The sequence below is a fragment of the Phoenix dactylifera genome, unplaced genomic scaffold (genome assembly GCF_009389715.1).
Source record: "Phoenix dactylifera cultivar Barhee BC4 unplaced genomic scaffold, palm_55x_up_171113_PBpolish2nd_filt_p 000167F, whole genome shotgun sequence".
Taxonomy (NCBI): domain Eukaryota; kingdom Viridiplantae; phylum Streptophyta; class Magnoliopsida; order Arecales; family Arecaceae; genus Phoenix; species Phoenix dactylifera.
Genome location: NW_024067708.1, coordinates 537,501 through 557,184, shown reverse-complemented (window position 1 = coordinate 557,184; position 19,684 = coordinate 537,501). Strand labels below are relative to the sequence as shown.

Below are 19,684 nucleotides of genomic sequence, written 5' to 3'. Positions count from 1 at the left end.
ATATATTATTATATAAGAGATGGACTATGCTCCTCAATAATGGGAAATCCAATTCGAAGATTCACAATGTTGATCATGATTATATCATTAAAAATGCCTAGAAACCAAATATCCCAAATTTTGGCCGTTTCTAACCTATGCACCACGTGGACATAAAAATAGATGGTTTCTATTGTGCTAGTATGCTAAAATAAATGATGAATTGTTTAAATTGAGAATCCGCCTTATTGTTATGATCTACATATCTTAAAATGTGTATAGATCAAAAATCAATAGATTTTCATGCTTAGATTATATCAAAATATAGTTTTATAGTATTTTAACCAAGATATGCTGAACCGACCGGAATTGGTCGGTTCAACCTGTACCGAACCGGTGCGGATGTGCACAGGTACGGTACAGCGTATAAAAATGGATTCCGGTCGGTTCAGCCTGTACCGAACTGGTGCGGATGTGCACCGGTACGGTACAGCGTATAAAAACGGTTCCGACCCAAACTGGGTTGGAACCGGTTGGTTCCGTACTTGTACCAATGCATCGGTACGGTCGGTTTGGCGAACCTTGATTTTAACCCTTCATTTTTGCGCCCTTATAATGGATCAATAGAAAATTCCTAAAATTCCTTATAAGGTGTTTCCATTATTGGCTTCGTAATAGAAAGTAAAGATCTTAGAAAAGTTTGAATCAATGGGTTCTAATAATTCATGAAAGATATTATCATATTCACACATTTCAATTATATTGAAATCTATAAACCCTTTTTTTGGTAGAGGCCACCTAAATTTATAAATTTTGATTTTTAGACATTTTTAGTGGTTTATATCCTAATTAATGGTGCGGATCTTCCATTTGGATGCACTATTATTGATTTTTGAAACGAAAGTAGATATCGTCTGCTCTTGAAATAGTTCGTCTCATTATAGAACATAATGGTATCAATCATTATAAAATATTGGTATTATATATTACTACAATTATTATTACTGTAATATAGATGTATTCTATTGTACATTTTATATATAGTATATTACAGAACTCATTGAATTATATATAATATTATATTTTATCATCAATATTCATCATCATTAGTAATATTAGTACATAATAATAACATTTACATTAGCAAAATTAAAATTATTAGTATTATATTATAATATAATAATATGCTATCATATTATTTTATTTTCTATTTTGTTATTTTTATTATTAAATTGTATTTTATAATTATGATGATTCTATAATTACCACACTATTACAGTAATATGTCATTATATTCTAATTATGTTATATATCATATACTAAATTGCATTATATTATGTTATTTCTATTATATTATCTTTTATAATCATCATAAAGTACTCATTCCTAATATTTCCCGGGATTGGATATTCAGAGAATGAGATAACCATGATTTCCACTCTTGGCAACCAAAGATGACATTTAAGTGATTAATTAGTTAATGAATGTTGTTCTAGTGCTATCCAATGCTGGCCGAGCTTTGTGTATAGATTATAGAGATCTATAGAGTAATGTCGGATGGCTACAACTGCAAGCTAATTTTGGTTACAACACCACAATTATTAGTAATGACGAAAATGAGTTCATGTAATGGTTAGACATGAAGGGGCAACAGTGGTGATGCAAAGGATTTGTGAAGATACTTATTATATGAACAAATTTATCATATGATTATCTGCATGTGATAAAAAATGTTTTATTATTTAGTTTTTCTGTTTAATTAACAATTTGTTAGTTTATTCTTCATTCTAAGGACCTTGGTGGAAAGCGTTCATAGGTCAAGGGTATAAATTGGTAATAGTTCCAGGCACTATGATGGGACAACGCACGTTATAAGGATTTGCTTTGAAAGTCAATTGACAACTAATGTTTGACTGCTTGTAGTATATCTTCATGAGGTGATCCATTTTGAGTATGGATATATGCATGACTCATATAGTCCAATGAAAAATAGAAGGGAGAAAGAGAAGGTGTGACCAACAGAAAAGAGACAGGCTCGGGGGCTCATTTACCCACAAGAAAGGCGTATTTTGACTCTCATGCTAGCTTCAAATGATCTTTCAAGTTCATCACCTTTTTCGAAGAAAAAGATAGATAATGGCCATCAATAATTCATTAAGAGCACGAATTGAGGTGAAGATAAGACTTGAACTCATATCTCTTGTATCAACACCAAATGACTTTACCAACTCGACCAGCTCGTATTCCCTCACACTTCATAGCAAATGTTGATCTCATTTCTCTTACCATGCAATGGTGTTCATAGTGTATCCTTGTAAATCGGAGTACTCAAGGCCAACCACCTCCTAAGTGCCTATATAGCAGTTCCAATGCGATGCCTTAAACTGCTCGTTCTTCTCTTCTACATAATCTTATTATTGACTAAAAACCGAGATTTATTGCAATACAGGTATGACCAATCAATGGTTCCATAGGAATAATTCCTTTAAAATTTCCTATTTCTCAACACCAACTTCTCTCATCAGCTACCCCATGGATCTATTACAAATTCATGAATCGTCCCATGGATTTTTATTTCCATTGTATGGCATGACGTATACACGTCATGTAAACAAAACGAATGGTTACTCTACTCTATTTTATCATGGAATAATTATTCTTTTTCCTCTTTGGATCCTAAATGATGCATGTGAACACAATTACCTCCTCTGTTGCATTCTTTGACCACTCTATATGTACTCTATAATGGATTTTTGAGACGCTTATCATGGATCCAAAATTAATGCATGCTAATGCATGCATTGATGATGAGTTATTCTCGTTCGCATCTTTGATAACTAAAATAACCTTCTATCTGGGGAACAATTTTTGTAAACTTCAAATTAAGGTTTGCAGAATCGTCCCGAACACCCGGCTCCGGCGTTCCGGGCCGTACCGGCGGCGGATCGGGACGGTTTCGCCATTGAAATCGAGACGCCTCGTCGGAGGGGAAGGAGAAGAAGAAAAGAGAGAGAGAGAGGAAGAGAGGCCGGCGGGGAGATGTGGAGGCGGGGCTCCGCCTCCTTCGCGCGGAGGATCCCTGGCTTTCGTCGGCCGGCAACGGCCGGCCTCTCTCTTCCCTCTCCCTCCCTCCCCCACTCCCTCTCTCTTTTCCTTTCTCGTCCCCCCTCTCCCCCGCCGTAGAGGATGTGTCGGCACGGGCCCGTACCGACTCGTCCTGCCGGACAACCGGTACGGTGCCCGGTACCGGTTCCGCCGTTCTTGCTTCAAACTATTATCTAGTATTGCTTTTTCGTATATTATTATTCAGGTAGTTTGGCTTCATATTTACCTTATTTTTACTGGTGTGTGTCTCTTGAATCGATGTATTGTTGGTTTCATTTCTTAGTAGGGAGACTGTATTGTTTCTCATTTGCATCTCTGACAACATTAAAATAGCCTTTTATCTGGTGAACATTTTTTGTAAACTTCAAACCATTATCTGGTATTGCTTTTGCATATATTGTTATTCTGGTAGTTTGGCTTCATATTGACCTTCTTTTTACTAGTGTATGTGTCTTGAATTCGTGTATTGTTGTTTTCATGGTCTTAGGAGGGAAACTGTATGGTCGTTCTCCTGATTATATTTACTTGATAATGCAGGGCATTGGTCATCAAAATGGTTATGAACAATTTGATAAAGTTCTCATGGGACTGCTTAGAAGGATATTGGATACTAATAAGCGAGTGCAGGAGGCTGCTTGCTCAGCTTTTGCAACTCTTGAAGAGGTTCTTTCTGCAGTTATGAATTGATAATTATCCTTTACATTCTAATTTATGTGTACGATGTCTTGCTGCTAGCAGGAGGCTGCAGAAGAATTGGCACCACACCTGGAAATCATTTTGCAGCACCTCTTATGTGCTTATAGGAAATACCAGGTCTGTTTTTAGCTTTTACTTGCTTTGAACTCATTATTATGTTAGCTAGGTCATATGTCAAGCAGTACCATGGAAGTTATGAATTAATGCATTTATGTGAATCTTTCAAATTTCCAAGTCACTCAACTAACTTTTCATACCCTGTCTATGGTTTGTTTTCTTTTTCCACAACTAGAGACGGAACCTCCGGATTGTCTATGATGCTATTGGTACTCTTGCAGATGCAGTTGGGGGAGAATTAAATCAGGTATTGGCATTTTTAACATAGTAACATATACTTTTTCTTTTTTCTTGCTATCAAGAATCTGGACTTAAATGAGGAACTTATTCTTGAGATTGTGGTGCTCATTGGCAGCCGAAGTATCTTGATATTTTGATGCCTCCCTTAATCTCAAAGTGGCAGCAACTTTCAAATAGTGACAAAGATCTATTTCCGTTGCTTGAGTGCTTTACTTCTATAGCACAGGTATCATTTCTCTTCCTAATTGTCTATAAAACTTATCAATAAAATTTTACATGTTTCACATCCTGTTTAAAACTTTCCATTATAGTGGATCTGACTAAGTGGCAATTATCTTAAATGGCATATGAAGGGTTGAAAACTGGATTTCAATATTATAGTAGATCCAGCAGTTTCGAAGATTGTGATCAAACATTAAGTAAAAATTAACAAACATGGAACATAAACATAATATGAGAAAGAAAAATTAAAAAAGAAAGTTGAGAGTACTATGGGTCAATTGAATTAAATGGGGCATCATGCTACAGTATATGTTTTTTAGGAGTTCATTTGCAATGTTTCTAGTTTGAATTACCGGAATTGTTTAGTAAAGAAATAAAAGAATTGAAAAAGAAAATTAGAATTTACTAGTACAATTGTGTGAGATGTCTTAGTCATTGAGCCTACCGAAGTGGTAAATCATACAATGTTGTTTATATGATAAAAAAGAAGTGTCTATTAATCAGTAATAATTATTTGCTTTTTTAATTCTCTTAAAAATTATGAATTACTGGAGCATCACGTATGAATGAAAACAGCTATATGCCCTGCTTTGTCATTAAAAGATCCAAATATGCTTGCATGCCCTGGCAGAATTCAGTTCAAGAATAAAGCAGCCATGGGGAGTGGAATAAGCCTTAAGCCAGCCAAATAGGCTTTAAAAGATAGGCATAAGCTTGGACATACTGTACCCCAACTTTGGGGAACCATGAAATATAAGATTAAGGATGTACGTGGGCTGGAGTGGAGAGTTCAAGGAAGTTAGAAAATGGGTTATAAAAGCAAAGAAAAAACTGGGATAGAAAAGTGATCGAACTTCTTCAAAAGAGAGGAGGGAAAGAAGGGAAAATCAAGAGCTGATGTGGGGAAAAAGTTTTTGCACATACATTTGTAAGTTGAACATGCGAGACCTGTTTTGAGCTTGAAAGCCAAAGAAGAAAAGGAAGAAGGAAAACTAGAGAAAGAAATGGTGGAAAATTGTAGAGAAAATAAAAAATACATATGGTAGTTGATGGGAAGGGTCAATGTTAAAGTCAACTGAAAAGTATTTAGGTTTGTCTATCAATGAGTCCCACAGACCTGGATCAATATACCTAGGCCATGGGAATGGGTCCTAAGTAGATCGATAAAACATTTTAGATTTGGTTTGTGTCTAGTAGAAGTGTAATTGACCCTTGATCCATTAATTTGTCCAGTATATATGTAACTTCACATTTCCTATAGAATTTACTATTGTCGTTTAAAACCATGTCATCAATTGGTTGTTTTCAGGGAATGAATGTTTGAGCTTAGCAAATGCTGATACATGCTTAAGACCCAGACTTGGACTTGATTTGTACACCATCCAAACCTGATGACTTTCAGATAGTGTCTTAAATCAGACCCAATCTTTAGACCTAATGGTTCTTTTGAAATCTCTCCTGCCTGAACCTGGATTTGGACCTCGATTTGGCCCCAACCTGGCCATTGGATGGGTAGGATTTGGATCAAAGTTTAGATCCAAACTCCTATGGTCCAGGTTCAGGGTGGGTGGTCACATGTACTACCCAATAGCACCCCAAATTTAGGGTGATTGCTCTTGTCAGATTATATGGTTCTTAGTTTGGCGGATTGTTCTTAGTAGAGTTGGGCATTGGGTCGGGCCGCCCACGGCCCGGCACGAAGAGGGCCGTGCCTGGCACGGCCCGATAGCTACAGTGCCGGGCCGTGCCCGGCACGGCCCATTTAAAGGGGCCGTGCCGGGTCACAGGTTACTGGCCCGCGGGCCGACCCAGGCATGGCCCGCTTCGGGCCTGGGCCGGCACGGCCCGCTCTAGGCCCGCGGGCCAGCCCGGCACGGCCCATCAGGGCCTGGGCCGGGCTGGCCCGCGGGCTTGGCACGGTCCGGGCCTGGGCCCGGCCCGGCCCGATAAAAATTAATGCTTCATAAATTTTTTTAATAAATTAATAAATATTGAAAACTAAGGATTTATGAATATAAAGCCACCTTAATGGTGGGGGGTTTGGCATAGACCCCTACCAGTTTATTAATTTAAATCAAAATGGTACATGAAGGGAGGTTTGGACCTTGGTCTGACCTCCAGAATACAATAAGAAAGGGGCCAAAGGGCCGAGGTTTGGACCTTGGTCTGACCTCCAGAATACAATAAAAATGTACAATTATAAAAAATTAAGAAATCTTACTAATCATCAGTGATTCAGTGAATCAGTATTCACTCTTCAGTCTTCAGTAGTGTTTGTATCATCATCATCAGAGGATGTTGTATTATGTCCACCTTTATCTTGAAGTCTTGCCTCAGCATCCAACCAATCTTTGAAGCAGAGAAGCATCTCCACCGTTTCGCCCGTCATCCTTCTCTTTTCGTCAAGAACACGCCGACCTGCACTAAAAGCGGATTCCGATGCTACCGTGGACATCGGCACAGCTAAAATATCGCGTGCAATTGCAGACATAACAGGATATTGATTTCTAACACTCTTCCACCAAGATAATACATCTAGATTCTCTATTTGATTTTCATCATATGCAGACTGAAGATCATTTCGTAAATAAAATTCTAGTTCACTACTTAAAGATGAAGAAGATGAAGATAAACTTGAAGCATGTGTGTGTCTTCTCTATGCAATGAATGAAAAAATAGATGACGAACGAGAATTACTAGAAGAAGGAATAGAGGTTTGTATTTGTGTTCTAGATCCACGAATTTTTTCATCATATATAGCATAAATATCATAAAGAAGTTGTTTTACCTCATTTTTAGCAGGTTCAGGATCTTTAATCATATTTTCACAGTATGCATCAAGTAAAATTAGCACGCCATTTAATTTAACTCTAGGAACAAATACAGCAGCTAAGTTATGCATAGGACATATCTTGTCCCAATACTCATTCCATTTAGATTCCATTAGGTCAATAATAGGCATTAAAACATCATCATATCTATGTTCTGCAAATTTTTGACTAATTATATATGCTTGTTGTAAAAATGAACATGAAGTTGGATAATAAATACCAGAAAGAACATTGGTAGCATTATAAAAACTAAGCAAAAAATCTTCCAAAATTTTTTCTTTATTCTAATCAGTTTCAGTCAATGTAAAGCCTAATCCACGATCATTAATATATGCACTTAATAAGTTTCTATATGGGTATGCATCATGTATCATGCTATATATTGAGTTCCAACGAGTAATTACATCAAGTTTAAATTTTTTAAAACGTTTACCATGATTTATACATAGTTCCTTAAATTCTTGAAGTCTTGATCTTGAAGCATGAATAAAAGAAACTGCATTTCTAATTTTACCAATCACATCTTGAATCATACCCATGCCAGCTTGAACAGAAAGATTTAAGATATGACATGCACATCTAATATGCAATAAATTTCCATCTAACATGGGATGCAATGAGTCTTTTAATAATGCAACAGCAGAATTATTATTAGATGCATTATCAAAAGTAATAGACATAATTTTATCATTAATATTATATGAACATGCAGTTTGATAAATGATATTTGAAATTTGTTGCCCAGAATGTGGAAAATCAAAAGCACGAAAAGCAAGAATACGTTTATTTAATTGCCAATCATTATCAATATAATGAGCAGTAATGGCAATAAAACAATTACTACCTGCAGATGCTGACCAAATATCAGAAGTTAATAAAATTTTTACATTTAAAGTAGAAAGTGATTCAATTAAACTTTGTTTCATTGCTAAAAAGTTAGTCATAGCTACTCTTCTAAATGTACGCCTACTAGTTCTTTTGTAAGCAGGTTGTAGGTTTAATTGAACATATTCTTCAAAATTAAAAGATTCACATAAACTAAAAGGTAATTCATCCTTAACTATCCATTTTACAAGTGCTTTTCTTTGATTTTCATGATTATATGCAAAATTACCTACAAGTAATCCCCCTTGTATATTAAGGGTACTTTGAGTTTGAGCATGAGAATCATGCATCCTATGACTCTCTTGATGTCTTTTTAAATGCCCTGTTCCCCCACTACTACTACAACTATAAAGTTTGGCACATTTTTTACATTTAGCTTTCCAGACTCCATCAACCATAACTCTATTAAATTCAGTCCATACAGCACTAGTCCTCTTACGAGAAGAGGTTTGATCTTCACTCGGTTCACTAGTTCTAGAGGAACTAGGAACATGGGGTTGGGGATTAGTTTCTTCTCCCTCAGAAACAGGAGGAATGCCAAACTGACTTTTCTCAAAAGATGACATATCTAAATTGATGAATTAAAAAAATAAAAACTAACCACAAGGAGGATTGGAGGAATTGAGTAGAGGGTCGGAGGGCAGAGGCAGAGCCGCAGAGCCGAGATTCTGAGCTTCCTCTTGTGCTCTCAACAGGAGTGACCTTCTCTTCTCAACAGGAACCTCCTCTTGTGTAGCACTTGAACACTTGCTAAATGCAAACTAAAAATTAAATTGCTAGAAGAGCACTTTAGAAGAGAGAAATAATAGTATTAGAGAAGGAGAGAATAGTTGGTTTGGTGTGGTGAGAATGAGGGAGGAAAGGGCTATTTATAGAAGCCCAAATTTTTTTTCCCAAAATACCCCTCAATTCAGCCGTTATTGGACTGTTGGGAGGGGTAAAACCGACTTTTTCCCAAAATAGCCGTTGGAAACGGCTATTTTCCTCACCCCTCACCGTTGCGGGCACGGCCCGTTTGGAGCCGTTGCGGGCCGTGCCTGGCACGGCCCGTTTGCACCCGTTACGGGCCGTGCCTGGCACGGCCCGTGGCGTGCCGTGCCCGGCCCGGCCCGCCAATAGACGGGCCGGGGGCCGGGCCGGGCTTCCTTTTGCGCCCGCGACGGGCCGTGCCGGCACGGCCCGTTTAGACCTTGGGCCCAGTGGGCCTGGGCCGGGCCGGGCCGGCACGGCCCGATGCCCAACACTAGTTCTTAGCCAATTCAAATGAGTCTTAGATCTTTCTTAAAACAAGAAAATAAGGGGAGAATAGGTATGAGAAGGAGGGGAGGGGCAAACAAATATTAGATGCAATCTGGAGCTGTAAGGCTCCACATGAAGTGCACTATCGATTGATCCGAGGAATGATCAATTAATTAATATGAGGGTTCTATTCATTCATTGGAGTGAACACTTCCAAATTTGATTAGATTGTTTACACATATTGATCTGAGAGTGAGATTTGAGAAGCCTATAATGAGAGGAAAAGGTCCTCTTAATTGATTTTTTGATATGAGTTTAGCAATTACTAGGAGCAAGGTTCGCCGTTCCGGTGTGTATCACCCCATATCAGACATACTGTGCTGTGCCAATACTGAACCAAAATGGTATGGGAGATGTAATGAGTCTCGGTGTGCTGAATTGACCACCGTATCGTGCATACTGACACTATATCAGCATGGTACCGACACGAGGTCCAGTACCAAGATTGCGAACCTTGACCAAGAGCAAGGTTGGTTGATTATAGCATTGATTCGGTGAAAGTTCTCAGCTAGAGTATGTCAAAAGGTTGGAAATATGAGAATTATATCAAGTAGTCAGCTTATTGTGATGCTTTGCAGATTGCCTGGGCTTTTAGTGAATATCTGCAGCACAGTGGTGGGCTCTGATGCTACTGTAGCTTTTAGAAGTAAATGAAGGAAAGTTTGAAGGTATACTCTCATGTGGACATCACGTTAATTGCTTACATGAATAAATAGGTTTGGTTAAAATGGGGTGACCGCATGATTTAGGGGAAAATGATAGATAAAATATGGAAAAAAATGAAAACATAGTTTATTAGCATGCATTGATAAAACATTACTTAAATTAAATTCTCATTCAAGTATGTTTTTTTTTCCTGTCACAGCAACTAGTGTCAAGCCTACAGCTTGGATGTCCAGATTTTTGGAAGTTGTCGGTTAGTATGTAAAGATGGAGAAGACCTTAAAATTTTTAGCAGTGCAGAAGTAATTCCTGTGGTTTAAGTTATCCCACATCCTGCCATTCCAGCGCAAATAACCATGACAAAAATATTCTCTAAGAAATTTGGTTTCCATCCAATCTGTCTCTCTTAATGATTATTTAGCTAAATTATAATGATAAGATGAGAAAAGAGTAGAATAGCTGATTTACGTAATTATACGAGGAATACGTATGTGAAATGATGCTCTCTTTTTACATCAGAAGAAAATGAGGGTAGGGTAAATTCTTTCTGAGGATGACTTATTTCTGTTCTGCAATCACGACATTAAACACTCAGTTGTGTACTATTATCAACATTATCTTCTTAAGTTTAACATAGAGCTAAAATAATAATCTTATTCAATATAGGACTCATGAAGACCGATTTCTAAAATTTTAATTTGTAAAAAATAGCTTCATACATTGAGAATGAAATCTTTATTTGAGGGCTAGAGTACCAGCTGCTACTACATTAGCTTTGCCATTATAAATTCTGTTTATGTTCTAATTACATTAAAAAAATGAATAAACCAAATTTTACCGGTACCTTCAGTTTGCGGGGATGATCAGGATCAAGTTACTTCATTAGTTCATGCAGATGAAACTTCTTAAAAGTGTGATAGTTACTGTGGTCATAAAGTTTCTCAGCCACAGGATATTTTTGATCAAGTATCTCTGATTTGGCTTTTGTTTAACAGTTTAAAGGCCTTTTTCTGAAAAAAATATTCTTCACAGTCTAGCCTATATATTATTGATTATTAAAATTAAAGTTAGCCAGATTGTTGTGTAGCTAATTAGGGTAGTAATGTCAAATTATTTGCAATGTAGTTAGTTCAAAATTTCTATCGACATTACTACTGACTATTGAAGTCCTCATATGCATTTTGTAACTTTTCTCATGATGCAATCTTGCCTCCACCTAAACTTCTCTTTAATAAAATTGGGTGGGATTTTCCCTCCCCTTCCATCATAAGAAACAGGAAAAAAGGAATCATCTCAATGTGTATAATTTTTTTCTGTGCCATCTCCGTCAGCATATGGTTCATGAATGCATAACTAGGTAGTTAATGCATGAAACTCTAGCAGGTAGTGATTCTATTTGAAAAAGTTCATGGAGTTGAATTAGTGGAAAAGGGTGATAAAATGAGTCATTCTAGAAATTTTAAAAAGAGAAGTTCCAAAAGTTAGCATAGTTATATATTCTAGGAAGGTATGCATGGAGTTGGTCTTATGCTTCACTCTTTTTTGATTCTCCCTTACACTCTGGCTCTCCGTGGCTTTGTGTAGGGCTAGCAATTGAGCAAGCTGTTTGCAAACTAGCTCGAGTTAGACTCGAAATTTGGCTCGAGCTCAGTTCATTTGGTTAAGAAACAAGCCGAGCTAGAGCAATGCTTACTAATATATGAGTAATTTATATGCATATTATACCATTTTAATTAGTATTATCACTACAAACGATTATTTTTATAATTATCAGTTATAAATTAATATAGATTATCTAGAATAGTATGTATTCTAACCATAACATCAAAATATAAGTTGGATTACTCCTTCAAATTATATAAATAAAAGCCTCGAATGATATAAATCCTCCATAGATCTTTTAAACAGGTTGTTTGTGAATATTTTGAGATTAGCTTGAAGAGTAGCTAGCTCGAGATTGGCTCGATTATAAAATGAGCCATGCCGGAGCTAAGCCTGGCTCAGCTCATGTTCTGCTCGTTGCCACCCCTAGCCTTTTGGAATTATGTTTTGCTCATTGCCATCCGTAGCCTTTTGGATTCACGTGTTATTTCTTGGAGCATATGTGGAAGGACTCACTGTTAACTTTGATTTGACAAAGTGTCCGATTTTGCTGATGGGCTCAGCCAAAGTTCGGTGACTAGTATTTGGTGTTGTACCAGCTGATGACCAGCTTGGTACATGTCCGTGATGTACTGTCTTGGAGCATATACTGAAACAAGAGTGGGAGGGAGGAAGGGAGAGGGAGAAGGGGGAGAGGAATGAGAGGGAGGGAGAGAAAGGGGTGAGAGAGGTAGAGGGGGGAGACTCAGTTGGGACGAGGGCTCACGAGGACAGCAGCTCAACGGGGACAAGGGAGAGAGGGAGAGGAAGAGAGAGAGACTCACTATTGGGACGAGGGCTTGTGAGGACAAGGGACAGAGAGAAGGGGAGAGAGAGAGAGACTCAGTGTTGGGACGAGGGCTCGCGGGATTGACTCATTTGTATGTTTCAAAAGGGTGAACCATGTTGGTAACTGACCATTCCGGTTTGGCATCCTCCATACCGGCTGGTTCGGCATGCCCCGTACCGGCCGGTTCGGCAATCTTTAGGCTTAGAAATTCATTCATAATCATAAAACAGCTAGAACATAATAGAAGATCCCTTACTCATGGTTTATTGAGGGATATAATCTGTGTGTGGAAAGTTGCTTATTTTCATGCTTGTTCTTTCAACCTTATGGATCTAAGTTGTGTATCTTTAGGAATTTCTGTATTTCAATAATATTTCAGTTTGAAATATGGTAACTTTTAAATGCTTGATGAGATTTTGGAGAATAGGTTGGAATATATTACTTCAGATCAATAGAATTTTAAGTAAGCTTTTGATTAAATCTATTTAGTGCTTTACAAAAAAGATTTGTGTTTGAGAACACCTATCTGAATCTTTTCTGATTTTGTCCGCTCAGGGCTGTCCATGAACTGAGCCAAGACAAGCTTTGGGTTGCTGAGGCTTGACTTTTTAATTGAAAGTTTTATTCAATCTCAGGCCAAGCTTGACTTAGTGTTTAAGCTTGGATCTTTTCCTAGTAAACCAGCTTGAATGAGCCTGTTATCAAGCGAAGCTTGAGTTCCTACTTCTCTTGCAAGCCTTGAGTGCTTGGAACTTGCACTTGGCTTGTTTAGGAGTCAAGCCGTAAATCAAGGCTAGAGCTGCTCTTATTTCCTAATTGAGCTGATCTTATTGCTTTGAGTGTGTCTTGTTCATGAACAGCTTGGTTAATTTGCAGTCATATATCTTGCTTCATCTACCCCATCTTCCTCTTTCTTTTAGTGCGGCATCATATTGAGATTCATTTGATGGTTCCAATTTTCAGGCTTTGGGACCAGGATTTTCTCAGTTTGCTGAACCAGTATTTCAGAGGTGCATCAATCTTATCCAGATACAACAATTGGCTAAGGTATTTGGCTCTTTAATTTTATTTTAATGGCACGATTATATCTATTCTTCTACTTCTTGAATATATAATACTGTTCACGTACTGAATTCGTTTAAATTCAAATGCTGATTGCTGTTTTACGTGACATTACAATGTCATTTGTCACCATCATATCTAAAATGCAATATGATTATTATTAGGAAAGAATATGATGCTGAAATATCAACAATATCAAATTTATGCCTCCATTAGAATACCATATATCTGAATTAATATGATGTTTTCATATTAGATGGTAAACATCAGTTTACTTTGTTTCCAACCAATGTTAATACAATTTAGGATAGTTTTTACTTATTCTTGTTCAAGGTCCGCAATCTCGGTATCAGTTATCGTACCAGTATGTTGCTAGTTTGGTACAGTATAGGTCGGTACAGTGTGTATGTGCTCCGTACCAATATAGCTCTTGAATTATTTTTCTCATTTTTATTTCGGTATGCTTTGGTGTGGGACAATATGGGGTTTGTATTGAGTCGAATATGAGTTTGGTATTGGTTCTGATTCGGTGTGGTACGACAGTCCATGTTCTTGCTAGTTAAAGCCTATTGGTGCATGTAAGTTAAAGTACTTTAACTAGGAAACAATCGTTTAGTTATTTGTTATGACATGACTGACTACAAAATTGTTCTTTATGAGTTAGGTAGCACTGTTTTTTAACAAATTGGAGATTTAACCTTTTCTCCCCTTGATGAAGTTATTTAGGTTTATGTGGTCATCAAGAACTTACATAATATCTTTGATTTGAGTTAGAAAAATTCCACGAAGTTAGTTGTTTTCATTAGCCTGTACTTTCTCCCCTTTTCCATGACTTATCCCACTTCTTACAATGAACTCTTTTTTCTTTTGATTTTGTAGTCATGGCCCACCTTTAATTTTAGTAGCCCTGATACGAATTAAGATGGAAAGAGCCTTGTATTACCATGGACTCTAATGGCATAGATCCAAATCCATCCAGACCTAACTTGAGATTTAGACTGGGTTGGGTTTTTGTTGAGAACTCAAGCAACTGAATCTAACCTGAGCAGATTTTAACAAACTTAACCCAACCGAATTAATATTTGATAGATGTTAGTATGTCCATGCTATCCTATATGAAATGTATCATCTATGACTAACCCATTGTTGCCTAGCTAGGCAGCCCAAGAAGGGGTGAATTGGGCTTTTCGAAAACTTTAAGTAAAATGCAGTGGAATAAAACTTGACGAATGTGTGAGTTGCAATAAGTAATTAACAAAAGTAAATATGTAAGAGATCAAAGTACACAATTCATGCACCACAAACACAATAAATTTATAGTAATTCGGTGCCAACCTTGCACCTACGCCCATTCTCCAGACATCTTTCTTGGGAATTTTCACTATAATCTTTTCAAGATTACAATCCGATTGTTTTAGCTAGGCTCACAATCAACCTAGTTGATTTTCACTGGCAATTAACCAAAATCACATCCAAGCCTTTTTCTAGGCTCCAAACAATCCAATTCAAAGTTTGGATGGACCTTTTTTTCAAGTTTCAAACTTTGAAACTTGTCCCAACAGAATGAAAAAAATACAAAGCAACAGAATTACAGCTCTTCATAGTAAAATATACGTAAAATAATTGTTTCTCCGAATTAGTTGGTTGGCCTTGGATGCATCTCACCAACTCTCACAATAGTGGAGGATGTGATCTTTCAGCTTTTAATGAATGCACTTGAATATTTTTCTTTTTAATGGTTTTATCTTGAGCTATTCAATTACTTCTCATTTATTCTCTCTTATATTTTTTTCTTCCTTTTGATGTTCTCATGCATTTATACTACTGAAGAATGGTTGGAAGACACTTCTAGTCGTTAACACGTCAAAAGAGCCATTGTGAGACTAAAACGGCGGTTTTGATTTACAGAAAAACTAGCCATTACTGTAGTTAGGTGCAGACAGGTCAACTCGTCATTATTAGGGATCGACTCATGATCTTCAGGAGTTAACTTGCTCTCTTCAGAGGGAGACTCGAACTGGCTGTTGTTTTTGTTGCGCTCTCTCTTATGACCATTATGGGGTCAACTCTTTTGGTTTATAGGTCGATTCGTCTATTGACAGGGGTCGACTCATTTTCATGGGTTGAATCTCTAACAGACTATTGTCTGTGGTCATTCAGGGGTCGACTTGTTTGCTTTGGGGGTCGACTGTTGTCTAATTGGAGTCGGTCGTGATCTTTGGGTCAACTCGCTAATGTCATGAATTTTATAGCTCTGTCTTTTGTCTATGGCCATTCAGGGATCGACTCTTTTGCTTCTAGGGTCGACTCTTGTCTAACTGGAGTTAGCTTGTGATATTCATGGGTCGACTCTCCAGTGAGCTGAATTTTACTGCTTTCTTTCTGTCTTCTGAGATTGTTCTGGGGTCGACTTGTGATCTTCGGGAGTTGACTCGTGAAGGCGTATCAGTCTGTATCAGTGTGCCGTGGTCGACTCGTAATCTAGGGGTGGACTCTTGAAATAGCCCAAGTTGGAATTTGCTGTATTTGCATGTAAACATTCAAGGGTTACTTCAAAGCCTTTTTGGAGTTGAATATCTTTGTGTAGAGCTTTGGATAATTAATCTTTATTTCTCCATATTAAGAGTTCCTAAAATATTTCTTTTTGGTTTTCTGCAAACATTCAAGTACACTCCAAGAAACTAATTAGTGACCTTTTTACTCAAATATTTTTGCATCATCAAAAGCAAACCTTTTGGGTCAACACCCATCCCTTTAAAGTGTAATATAATCCTGATTACATGTTCTATTAAGTTCTTTATGTCATATTGGTTATTGCTTCAAAATCGTGGATGATTTTCTCTTTCCCATTTTTCAATTTTTGATAAAAATGCAAGCCTTGGGTTTTTTGGCATCTAATTATTGATCTCTTGGATATTTTAGATTACAAAATTGCAAATGAAACTCTATTAATATAAAGCCCTTGAGCCCCTGCTGGATTACATGATACAATACAGATTATGTTCAGCTAGAGGAATATGTAGTTGGATCACCATTGGGTTAGAGAGGTCATGTTTCATGTTAGGTTGGGTTAGGTTAGGATTAGATGCATCAATGGTCTGGCAGCACTTGGGTCAGTTTATAACTGGATCCCTTCTACATGAGTTGGATAGCGAATGATAGAATGGCCTTCTTTTTTCTTTGTCTTTCTGAAAAAAATGAAATTCAGATGTCTTTTCTAGTTGCCAATGGGGGAAGCCTGCTCATAATCTTTCATAAATATAAGAAATGGGTGCTAGAGTTATATGTATTATGTAGTAATATACATGCAGATGCATTTATGGCCATTTTAAATTATGAGAATGTAAATATGACCTACGACCTATGCTGCATGTATACGTTTGGCTATTGCTGTCATTTGTAGATTCATTGGCTTATTGCAGCATGTCATAACCAAGGTTCGTCGTCTCAGTACCACATCCCGTATCGGTGCCACACTAGCACAGTGTCGGTATGGTATGGTATGAAATTTTTTTGGCGTACCGAGTATTGGTAAGTCACCCGTACAGGATACCGGCACCGAACCGGTACAGTACGCTCTGTACTGTTTAGTTCGGGCCGGTACGGTATGCTCGGTACTGTCCGATTCGGGCTGGTACGGCATACCTTGGTCATAACTATTAATCACATTTTAAGGCAAAGCAATTTGTGATGAATACAATAATTAAATTTAGAGTACATCTCCCTGATGGATCGAACTAATGTTGGTGATTGCAAAGGCAATTCTTTGGTAATACAAGATGAACCATGAGAATATCAATTGGCTTAGATAATGTTGAAGATAGTCACTATACATACCAAAATAGTGAATGGTTAGATGATCTGATCAACATGGACAAATTTGAGCATGGAGACTTCTGTTGGATACTTGGATTGCTCGTTGATCAAGTCATTCTGCTGAGGAATTCGTACATATGCATATAATTAACAGAAATCCAGTTCTTTGGGTTGATTTATTGCACCAGTTTGCCTTTAAGTTCTCACACTCCTTTGTAACTTTCTTCTGGAAGGGGCAAAAAGAAGACCTCTGGAACTGTACCAACAATGAATATTTTACCATGGGTTTTTAAAGGAGAATGCATCAACTGTTCCTGCTGTTAAGAATGTTTACATTAAAAACTTATGTCATTTAATTTCAGTCACCCTCATATTTGATGCTATAAATGCAGGTTGATCATGTTGCAGCTGGTGTCCAATATGATAGAGAATTCGTTGTCTGCTCCTTGGACCTATTGTCAGGGCTTGCTGAAGGCCTCGGCAGTGGGATAGAGAGTCTGGTATTTTTTAATTTTTTTTCCTTTAGATTTGTGAACCTCATTGATTATGTATGTCTTGTTTAGAAGCATGCTTTGAAGATGCTCAGAGTACTAGTGTATTATGATATACAAAATAATACTTCATTGGTGTATTCTTCAACTTCTATAAAATTGGGCTGATTGTCATTAGTTAGCATTTTCTTATAGAGTGCGACCATGAGACTTGGGGTGGATTTATCAACTTGAATGTGGGCCAACTAGATTTTTGATTTGGGCTGAGCAAACATACTGGTCTCAGATGTCGTGTTTCAGGTTGCTTCATCTTTGGAATTGTGGACTGTCCCAACCTGAACTCAACCTATATTATTTCAGACAAAGGACTTTAAGGGACCATCAGAATTCGTTCACAATGATGCTCTATATTTCATGATTATCTGTACATATGTGAAAGTTATGATAATATTCTCAGTATGTCATCTCCCGTTGTTTCTCTATTCTGATAGCTAGAACCTATTATTTTGGAATCTTATTTACTTCATATTACACTTGAAGCGATAACTTGGTGCAATCTGATTCATGGAACCTCAGGCCAACCTGAGTTGTGTTTGGGTTGAAGTTATGGAATTGGTTGAGGTTTCAGTATGACTCGAGCTTGGAGTAGTGTCCAGTTGTTATCTCATTGGTTCCCCAAGTCCGCCCTATCCAAGTAGCAGCACCCTTTGAGCCATGGTCTGCAGAATCGGGCCGAACCGCCCAGTTCGGGCAGTATCGAGCCGACCCAGTGTGAAACCAAAATGGTTAGCTTATATTTTTAGGTTCCGGCCCCAAACCGGCCAGAACTGGCATCGAACCGGCCGGAACCGATACCAAACCGGCCGGAACCGACACCGAACCTGCCGGAACCGGCACCGAACGTCCAAACTCCATGCGAACCAGCCGGTTCGCACCGAGCTGACCCAGTTTTGAATCAGGCCCCCTCCTTTAAGATGTATAAACATGTTATTTGTTGTTGGGAAGGCTCGAGAAGGCCTTCCTAACAACAGGGGAAAGCGGTGGAGAGGTTTCCACCGCTCCCCCTTTCCAACAACTCAAAAATCACACCGATTCAGCAGTTCAGAAGGAAGATTTAAGCCTAAATAAGGTGTGCTTCCTCTTCCTTATCTTATTTCCTTTTTTTGGGGGGAGGGCGGGGAGGCTTCAAAAAATAACTCGAAAATTGCAAAATAAGAGTCATAAAATTTTTAAATTTTTGGATTATATATAATTTTTAAAAATTAAAAATATATTTTTGTATTAAACAAATGAAAGAATTTTTTTAAATAAATAAAATTAAAAAATATATAAAATCAGAAAAATATTTAGGGGGCATGCAAGCTACTCTCCATAAAAATTTGGTGTCCATTCATTCAAGTTTTAATGCGATCATGCGCACAGTGGCATAGGCCTAAATTTGAAAAAAATTGAAAAATAAGTTGCTTTTAATACATGCCAAAGGGCCTATAAAAGTATATGTAGCATCCATTGTTGGGTTCTACATGAATCTGAGCAGAAATTATTTTTTTTGAAATATTAATACTTAAAACCATTGAAAAAGTTCAAAAACAGTGATTACCAATTAAAAATTCTTGAAAACTTAAAAAAAAATGGGTATACCAGTTCCGACATGGTACGGTATTGAATCGGTACAAAACTATTCCGGTTGCTGACCGATATGGGTCTCGGTACCGATTCGGTTAGACCTTACTTTGAGCGTTATTTTTTTACAAGAAGATGATACTATCTTGATTTGAATACATGCGTCATATGCTTTAGAATCTCTCCCAATCATTCTTGTTAAGCCAGTCCAAATTACAATCCAA

General features: G+C 37.5%; 1 protein-coding gene across 3 annotated transcripts in view; it reads left to right on the top strand.

The window, feature by feature from the left end:
• LOC103711297 (transportin-1-like) overlaps nucleotides 1-19,684 on the top strand; it is a 60,794-nt gene that overhangs the window by 33,505 nt on the left and 7,605 nt on the right. For all 3 annotated transcript variants that reach the window (XR_005507409.1, XM_039117058.1, XM_039117059.1), the window contains exons 15-20: nucleotides 3,622-3,747; nucleotides 3,823-3,897; nucleotides 4,073-4,144; nucleotides 4,253-4,363; nucleotides 13,432-13,515; nucleotides 17,739-17,846. Coding sequence is in view for 2 of the 3 variants with exons in the window: in XM_039117058.1 (XP_038972986.1) it covers nucleotides 3,622-3,747; nucleotides 3,823-3,897; nucleotides 4,073-4,144; nucleotides 4,253-4,363; nucleotides 13,432-13,515; nucleotides 17,739-17,846 (576 nt within the window). In the remaining variant the exon portion in view is untranslated. The remainder of the gene's footprint in view (nucleotides 1-3,621; nucleotides 3,748-3,822; nucleotides 3,898-4,072; nucleotides 4,145-4,252; nucleotides 4,364-13,431; nucleotides 13,516-17,738; nucleotides 17,847-19,684) is intronic.